This window comes from Pituophis catenifer, unplaced genomic scaffold, assembly GCF_029215685.1.
Source record: "Pituophis catenifer annectens isolate HBS135680 unplaced genomic scaffold, rPitCat1.0.hap2 SCAF_12, whole genome shotgun sequence".
Lineage (NCBI taxonomy): Eukaryota > Metazoa > Chordata > Lepidosauria > Squamata > Colubridae > Pituophis > Pituophis catenifer.
Window position 1 is genome coordinate 11427427 of NW_027256892.1, and position 9829 is coordinate 11437255.

Sequence of the window (9829 nt, forward strand, 5' to 3'; positions counted from 1 at the left end):
TATGTCTTGATGTGATATGCAAGTACAACTAGTCCTGGTTTATGACCACAAAGGGGCCCCAAAAATTGATCACTAAGCAGTGTGGTCATTAAGTGAGGCATCATAGGACTGTATCTGATTTTAACACCTCACTGCAATTGTCGTAAATAAGTGAGAGTTGCCAAGTGCCTGCATCATAACCACCTGACCTCAGGGACGTTGAAACAGTTATAAATGCAGGAACCAGTCATAAGTCCTTTTTTTCAACACCATCGCAACTTCAAACAATCGCTAAATGAATGGAAGTTACGTTGAGGACTATCTGTATAACTTCATGGGTAGCTAACCAATAGCTGTCTAACGATCCGTGTGATGGAAACAGATTTGCCACCTGGAATCTGTCCTAAGACAGAAATCTTATTTTGCAGAAATGCTGAGAAATGCAGGGGAGATATGCTGTACAGGTATAGTTTCAAGAGTAGTAATGTCTGGTGGATGAAACTTTTCTTCCAAGGATCCTATTTTAAACAAAAGGGCATAGAACTAGGAGTTTACAATTGTATAACTTTCTGCCCTCCAGCCCAGGATATCCAAAAAGCAAGCTTTAATTTATTTATTTTATTTATTTATTTATTTATTAGATTTTTTATACCGCCCCCTCTCCCGAAGGACTCGGGGCGGTGCACAGCCAAAAGTTAAAAACATACAATATAAACTATTAAAATACGTTTAAAACAGAATTAAATCTACAATGGCTCCCCAATTTAAAATGCCTTACCCATACCCCTATAAAAAGACGAATTTAAAATTTAAAAATTTAAAATTCCCACATTTAAAAATTAGTTGTCTTAAAACTTTCTGTCTCTCAGGGTAATACAGATCCTCCTTGACTTAGAACAATTCATTTAGTGACTTTTCAAAGTTACAATGGCATTGAACAAAGCAGCTTATGACCATTTTTCATATTTACGACTTTTGTAGTATCCCCACGATCATGTGATCAAAATTCAGATGCTTGGCAACTGGTTCATATTTATGACCATTGCTGTGTCCCAAGGTCACGTGATCCCCTTTTGTGACCTTCTGACAAGCAAAGTCAATGGGGAAGCCAGATTCACTGTGTTACTAAGTTATCAACTGCAGTGATTCACTTAACAACTGTGGCAAAAAAGATTGTAAAATGGGGCAAAACTCACTTAACAAATATCTCACTTAACAGAAATTTTGGTCTCAAGTGTGGTCGTAAGTCAAGGACTACCTATATTATCAAAGGAATGTGTGTGTGTGTGTACTTTCAATGGTTTTTTTTTTTACTCACAAAAACCCTACAGAACTGTGTATATTGGAGGACATTCCACTGCAAAAGGATAAGAGACAATAAAACTCAGATAATACCTTCAAAAAGTTGACCACTGAACTGACGTGGTTGGCGCAGGCTCCTTTTCTCACGTCATTAACACCTTCACCAAACTGCCGAAAGAAAATACAGAGAGAATTTAAACCAGGAGGCTCATATCATCCTTCATACAAGTGGTGACAGAGAAGGAAATGCCATTCCTGAAGGACTGCCATTCCACAACTCTCGTAGTGAGAGTTTATTCAGTTAAGCACTTGTAAGACAAAGCCAAGTTCTGCTTTCTAAATTTAGGTTAGGAAAAATGGGAGGAAAACAGTATTCCAGATTCTATAAAAAGATTGTAGTTTTTAAAAACAGAACATGAAAGATTATGAAAATGACACTCCCATGAACAAAATACTTTTTCCCCTCCCAGAACATACCATTTTTGCTGCTACTCTGTGTACATGTGTGCATTTCCAAAATGTATTGTTTCAAACAGAAGATGGTGTGTAATATTCCAAATATGGCCTAGCCCTGAAAGAAAGTACTCCTTGTTCCATATTGCATGCATTGTGAAATGCACAAATCACCCCTGGAACACTTTAACTCATGTGTTTCTCAACTGTGACATCTTGAAGATTTGGGGGGGGGGGGAGAGGGGGCTTCAACTCTCAGAATTCCCCAACCAGCATGACTGGTGGGAGAATTCTGGGACTTGAAGTCCCCACATCTTCAAATTGCCAAGATTGAGAAACATAGCTTTCATTAATCCATATCCATGAGCCGTGGGACACAGTGGTTAGAATGTAGCATTTGCAGGCTAATTCTGCCAACTGCTAGGAGTTCGATCCTGACCGGCTCAAGGTTGACTCAGCCTTCCATCCTTCCGAGGTGGGTAAAATGAGGACTCAAAAGTGTGTTGGAGGCAAGATGCTGACACTGTATACCGCTTAGAGAGGGCTGTAAAGCACAGTGAAGCAGTATATACTGGTAAGTCTAAGTGCTATTGCTATTCCAGGAGAAAACTAAAATGCCTTGAGTTGGACATACTTGTTAATGACTGCAATAATGACTGGTTTGATTCAACTCAAAGGCAATCTGATTCAACTCATATTGCGGAAGCCTTTCCCAACTTTTTGCTCTTTTCCAGGCACCATAATTAATGGCTAGGAAGGAGGAAAGTTGTCATTCCACATAACTAAAGTATACTCAATATATTGAGATGCCTATTCCAAAAGAGGCTTACTCATTTCAGCCTTCAACTAAACACCCACATTGCTTTAATTTTGTCTTCATGTACTCTTGCTGCAAAACCTAATCAATGCTTCTGCAATATTACAGAGATCAACCCATTTATTACAACATTCACTTTCCCAGGCCCAGCTTCACTTTGCATACTGGATGAACTACACTGTGATATGTGAAGGCTTGTGTGACCATTTATTAATGATTCATATGGGGCAGGCTTACAGATTTTGTCATTAAAGGAGAACAAAAGTTACCTAAATGAAAGTCACTTTTCCTACAGATAGTCCTCGACTTATGATTGAGTCCAATTGAGTCCAAAACTTGTTGCTTAGCAAGAGTTAAGTGAATTTTGCTCCATTATACGGCATTTCTTGCCACAGTATGTTAAGTGAATCACTGCAGTTGTTTTAGTAGGTAACCCAGTTCTTATGTGAATCTGGCTTCCCCATTGCTTGTCAGGTTGCAAAAGGTGATCACATGATCCTGGGACACTGTAACCATCATAAATATGAGTCAGTTGCCAAGCGTCTGAATTTTGTTCACCTGACCATGGGGATGCCACAATGATTATAAGTGTGAAAAACGGCCATAAGTCTCTTTTTTTAGGCTGTTGGAATTTCAAATGGTCACTAAATGAACTGTTGTAAGTCAAGGACTACCTTAAGTATTTCATTCAGTATTGTCTCCTCCATTTATTTCCTTGGATTTTGATGCTATCTGTCTCCAAGGCAACTTTGGGGTTAGTGATGCTGAACATTCCCCCTGCTGAGACTGATCCAAAGTCTGACAACTTCTGCCCTATATTTTGGTAGCACACTTTCCTTCTGGCCAGTTTATCAAATGTTTATTCTTTCCCAAACAGTCCAGTCCCAGATTTAGGGAAGCTTTAGAGCTTTTACTTGGCAGGGTGAAATGCATGTTTATCTTTTAAAAGATATTTAGGAATGTGTGCAGAGTGCAAACATTAAAATACTTGATTTGATGCAGCTTTGCTGGGAGAATTATGTTCTGGGGAGGGGGGTTAAATGGGATAAACATTCCAGGCATTGTGTTCAGTGCAGCCTAAATGTAATTTGCTTCATCTTAAGTCCAACATTATGCTTATATTAAGCCATAATGCGATTTCCATGGTTTTGGCTTATCATGATATGTGAATCAAAGTAGTGTTTATTAATTATGCCTTATATGTATTTCCAACCTGTTTTTATATCCTGAACGTTCAGACACTGTCAATTTACCATGAAATTTGTTTATTTTTTATATAGCAAGAAGGCCAATATTTTTTAGAAATAATTTCTGACTTTTATGATTGAATGGAATTACATTGTACATACCCAGTTAATGAGCACATATTTCGGCAAACCAGAGTTGGGGTCTTTCACTCGGCAGAATGCATACATTACTTTTCCACTATTGAGTTCTTCCACCATCTCCTCCAGACCACCATCTATGTATCATTATTTCAGAAGAGAAATGGGAGCTCAAGTTAAAGCAAATTCACATTAAGAATCACCTACAAACAATGTACAGAAAATGCTGATCTAGAACCAGAAAAGAACTCCAGAAATTCTAGGTGATACTTAAACACCACTCAGCCAATATCTGAAGGGACAGATGCTCAATCTTGCTTACAGATAAAAACACTCTGGCCTGGGTTCATGTTATTCTGTGATACTATCCTAAACGAAATCAACCATGACTGCTCTTTGGAAGGACAGATCCTGAAGCTGAAGCTCAAATAACTTTGGCTACCTAATGAGAAGAGAGGACTTACTGGAAAAGACCCTGCTGTTGGGGAACATTGAAGGCAAAAGGAGAAGAGGACATCAAAGGATGAGATGGCTAGATAGCGTCATCGATGCAATGAACAGGAATTTGGGTAAACTCCAAGAGACAGTGGAGGAGAGCAGAGTCTGGCGTGCTGTGGTCCATGGGGTTGGGAAGAGGTAGACACTCTGAATTGATCCTATGTTACTTTTTTAAAAGTTACAAGTGCCGTTGTAATTTTAATGGTTGCTAAACCAATGGTTGTAAGTCAAGGACTACCTGTAGGCTAGATTGTTATAGAGGACAAATACTATCTGCCTTGAGTTTCCACTAGGCTAATAAACTTGATTGTTAATATTGAAAGAAAAAGCACAGAATTGCAGAAGTAACTGAAAGAAGACACGGCTCCTAGGCATGAACGGAACTAGTTAAGGAGGCTCAATATCCATCTAAAAATACTACTTAGTAGACATAAGACAACATTTACTGTGCCAAAAATACTTTGGAAACCCATTAAGTAATAGAACTTTGTCATTATAGTTCTGAGATCAGGAAATTTGACGATCCAGAATATATATAAGGACACGTCCTTGAGAAGTTTCAGACATCTACTGAGCCGCAATCTTAAAACAGCAACCAGTGAATCACTTCCTCATCTGAAGTCTCACTCCCTGCCAACACAGCCTCTTAATCTTTGATGTTCCTTCCATTAAACCATCCTATTCTGCCTCCACGTTATAATTACCATTTCTCTTTTCTCTTTTTTTATATTGTCATCATATTATTATTCAGTCACCTATTTTAGTTCTCTCAAAAAGTAGCCATCCCAAATATAAAACCAAAAAAGGCAACTGTGGAGTTTTTATTCTTCAGTGTTAAATTTTTCCACTGAAAAACCACCAAATACTGAACTATGTCAGCTACTTCCCTTTTTTTTAAAAAAAATGCTGAAGGAGTTTCTAGATGAGATACTCTTTGCAAGAGTTCTCCTTTCTTATTGCATTTTTACTAAAAATTTCCATAAAAAGGATCTTTATGGTACTATGTAGGTATAGGGTATAATTTCTATCCTTGTGGCTTTATACAGCATTTTCTTTAAAAAAAAAGAGAGAGAAACTAAAAGGAATGTTGCTTAGCTGAGACGCTGGCTCAAAGGTAACCATTTTAAAAACTGAATTTGAACTTCCTCCAAATTTGACCTTTGGCGATACAAAATGGTGTGTGTATTCTGCAAATTAGAAGGCAATCAAAAAACTCCTAACTTGTAATCTTTCTACCCAGCATTCCACCTGCCACCATGAAACACCTGGAGGTTTGTTTAGCAAGTCATACATGTTTTTTTTCCAGTTCAGACAATCCATCAAATCACTTTGAAGCCCTGATAGAGGTAGGCCTCAGATTACGTCTGTAATGGAGCTTGCCCAATATGATCGTAAGTCATGGCAGTCATAAAATGGGTCATCCATGTTACCAACCCTATTTTATTACTGTTCTTGCAGCAATTGTTAAGCGACTGCAGGGTCGTTAAGTGAACCAATTGTTTGTTATGGGCTGGTTTTGCTAAAAACAGAAAATAAATGCAGATTTTCAACAAAAAATGACATAAAGCATGGTCACATGAAGTGGTGCTGTTGCAAATGTCCATTAATGCAGGCCGGAGGCCGAGCACCTGAAATGCAGTCATGTGCACTGGGTGGGGGGTGGGCAGTGATCAGAACTTAGGAACTAGGTCGTAAGTATCTCCAGGAGATCCGGCGTAACTTCACATGGTTGCTAAGTGACAGGTCGTAAGTGTACAATTCATGGCTTCTGATTCTAGTTCGGCAACCAATTCAGACATCATAACTAAGCTGTTACGCATCATTGTGTACAATTTATGCCAATATGCCTATTGGCATAAATTGAGGGTCAGAAAAAACAATCAGAAAAACGTAGGCTTTGCACATTTACAGATTTTCCCATTCCTTGCAATTATGGTGGCAAGAGTACAATGACTAATCAAAGGCAAGAATATATTTTTGTAAAGGCAACAGACTACAGTCATTCCATCCACTAAAAATGGCATGCCAAAACAAGTATATTTAATAAGCAGTTCAAGTTGCTAAAACTGCCATTTTATAGGCAGCTCTTTAATGTACAAACTGACATTCGTGCTGCTAATTATCATTTTCCCTTGCTATTTTTTTAAAAAGATGTTTTAAAGTAAATTCCATTTTTAAAAAATGTTCAGGTCACCTATGAACTATGAAGATTTGCAGCATGTTTAAAGTATAATATATTGCTTCCTTTCCAATGGAAAACCAGAGTACATGCCTACTGCATCTCCTGCAATCCATTTCCTAGGACCAATTGGGAGACTTCCCAGAATCCATATATATATAAAAAAGCAGAAATAAATGAATGTGTCTCAAGAGCTGAAAAAGCTTTTTGGATGAAAAGCGAAACGTTTTCAAAGAAAAAAACAGAAAGTCCAGTTGCCTCTAGAAGGGACAACCATGACCTGAATGACTGAGAATCTACATAGACAAATGAATGTGTGACCATCACACCAATAGAACCAGGCTCTAGGGAAATGCTACAGATGTCCTGCAAAAACCATGGGACCAGATGCATTTGGATCCAAAAGCCATAATCAGTCTCTGCTTTAGAACCTAAGGACGGACAAAATCTAGAACACAGACTTCTTGAGAAACATTCAACCTAAAACCAGAAGAGGCCACAGAAAAGTTTGCTTCTCTTAAAAAATGCTTTGCAAAATTCACTCACCTCCGGTCCCTGCCACCCTGAGGTCATTGCTGTTACCCTCGTATGTAAAAAGAGCCCTGGAAGCAACAAAGCAAAATGATAGTTATTTTTACTCACTGGAGACTGAGGATAACCTTTCAGATTCAGAATATTATTGACCTGATGCTTCAATGGTTGGATGCTTACATCACATGAAACCTAGGTTTGATTGTGGTTTATTCAAACTGTTGTGTTTTTTCTCCAATTTTTAAAACTCTTTATTTCCCCCCTCTTTTTATATGATTATGTGTTTCTATCTTTAAAACAATGACAAACAGGGATATGTTTATAGTTTTACAGAGATTAACAGTTATTCTTAAAATGATCTAATGAGCTTAGCCCTCTATACATTTAATTACCAATTTTACTACAGTTGTAAGCTTTATCCAGCCTCCTTCAATTGAATACAACTTCTAAATCTTCACTTTTTTTCCAAATGTATATAATTTTATTAAACATTTTAAAAGGGAAGATAATAACTAATGTAAGGTAAGGGGGACAAAAAAAATGAAAGAGAAAGCTAAAAGCAGAAGCAAGAAAGAAGGAAAAGGGAAATAGAAAGGAAAAAGATACAAAGTGGCTTCCAATTTTTGCAGCAATTACTGTATAAATACAATTATAAACTTAAGTTTTTCTCTACAACACGTTTCTCTTCTTTTTACAAATTATCCTGTCTAATCATCAAAACTGTAAGTCATAAATTGTTTTTTGCAAAAGTCCCTAAGGCGTTTCTAGCCAGCTATACCAGTCTTTCCATTATCATAATGGCCTGCTCACTTGATCTTGTACCTCCACCAATCTATGCCACTCCTTAAAAGTGCAGTAATGCACTCTCCCCCTCCTTACACAAGGCGGCTGAGTTCACATAATAAACTGAACACAGATTAACAGAATACAATGATTATTCCTCCCACAAGGTGCTATGCCTCTCAAACAAATCCTATAATGATTTAACAGGATGGCTGGTTTACCCAACGTGCAAGACAACCGGCGACTAAATCTCAAATTGCTCGGTTCCATGTCCTGTCCAAGTGAGGTTCTGCTGGGATGCCAAGCCTGCCCGGAGTCATTTCCCAAACGTCCCCTGCCACCACTCACCCGAGTTGCCCTATGGCCACCACCTCCACTCCTGCCCTCTGCCCAACCTACTTCTCCCCTTCTTGTTGCGCCACCACGGCTCGGCCGCTTCCTCATTACCCCACACCCAGTCCATGCTCAGCTTTCCCGGTGGGGGGGGGGGGAGGCACCCTTCTGGGCTGCAGCCCCCAATTCTGCCTCTCCCCGCCTCTACATCATAGCCCATCCTGGCTTCCTGGACGCAGCAGCGCGCATCCGACTCCCCCACGGAGCGCGGGGGTCGCTTTCCCGGCGAATACCCCCTCGTGCCGGGGGCTGCCGTCGCCCCGCTCTCCCTCCGGGATGCTTAAGACCTCGCGGCATCCCCGCTTCTCCCCCTTTCTCTGCCCCGCACCCAAGCCCTCCGCCGGACCTTTCCAGGCGAGCCCTGCCTCGCCACCCCAAGTTGCGCCCGGAGCCAGCCCAGCAGCCCCTTCCCCGCCAGCGCAGCCCCTCACCAGTCCGTGGGGCTCCCGGAGGCCACGACCCGGCCGTAGGCCTCCTGCAGCGCCGGCCCATTCCGGCTCAGGTTGAGCGCCATGAAGGAGCCACACCACCGTCGCGCCCTCCTTTGCGCACCGCCGCGCAGTGGGGCGGCTCGGGCGGCGGCTTCCGGCTCCGCCCGGCCTGGCGCTGCTGCTGCGGCGGCGGCGACGGCGCTGCAGCGAGGAGGGGGCGCCCGAGACGCCGCGGACCTGCACCTCCTGCTCGGGGCGCGCCTTCGCCGGGGAGGGCTCGCGCGTAACCGGCCCGGCCCGGCCACGAGAGCGCGCGTGGCTGCCCGGGGCCGAAGCTTGGGAGGAAAGGGGGGCGCGCCAGTTGCTGTCGCGGGCAGGTAAGGTTGGGTTCATTCACAGGCGGCGGCATGCGATACAGCTAGTCCTCGACTTACAACAATTCCTTTAGCTCCGTCCAAAGTTGCAACTGAACGGAAAAAAAGTGACTTGGCAACTGACTCATATTCATGACGGTTGCAGTGTGTCGGGGTCATGTGATTTACCTTTTGCGACCTTCTGACCAGCAAAGTCAACGGGAAGCCAGATTCATTTAACAATCGTGTTACTAATTTAACAATTGCAGTGATTCACTTAACAACAGCGGAAAGGTCGTAGAATGAGGCAATACTAACTTAACAATTGTTTCACTTAGTAACAGAAATTTTGGCTTCAATTATGGTCGTAACTCGAGGATTACCTGTACTCTCTGTTTGGGCTTTGCATGCACATAAACCCAAACATTGCAATGGGGAAATATGGGTTTATTTCACGTATCTGGGCTCCAGAAAAACCGAACACCAAGAGATGGCAGTGAAGAGATAGTAAACATCTTTGTTTTCAATTCATGGATCCTCTGAAGATTTTATTTTATGCCTGTGAATATTGAGGTTGCTTAATAAATCTTGGTCAAGCAAACGGTGCAAACTGATAAATAATATTTATCTAATAACCTTGGATATGCTGACTCAAGCGCAAAACCAAATTCATGCCATTTTTTGTGCTTGTTTCAAATACTTTATTTTTTGTTTTTAAAATACTCCTTCAAAAAAAATATTTGGAAGCTTGCAAGGCAAGGAAGAACTGGATCCAGCATTTTCTC

At 41.1% G+C, this 9829-nt stretch overlaps 1 protein-coding gene across 3 annotated transcripts in view; it reads right to left on the reverse strand.

The window, feature by feature from the left end:
- Window positions 1-8923, reverse strand: part of DBNL (drebrin like) — a 30397-nt gene extending 21474 nt beyond the window's left edge. The window contains exons 1-4 of one of the 3 annotated variants that reach the window (XM_070952219.1): window positions 8692-8923; window positions 7100-7155; window positions 3901-4013; window positions 1375-1449 (exon numbers count right to left, since the gene is read on the reverse strand). In XM_070952219.1, the coding sequence (XP_070808320.1) occupies window positions 1375-1449; window positions 3901-4013; window positions 7100-7155; window positions 8692-8774 (327 nt within the window). In that variant the 5' untranslated portion in view covers window positions 8775-8923. The remainder of the gene's footprint in view (window positions 1-1374; window positions 1450-3900; window positions 4014-7099; window positions 7156-8691) is intronic. The other 2 variants (XM_070952216.1, XM_070952217.1) reach the window with 2 other exon arrangements.
- Between the last annotated feature and the right edge of the window lie 906 nt (window positions 8924-9829).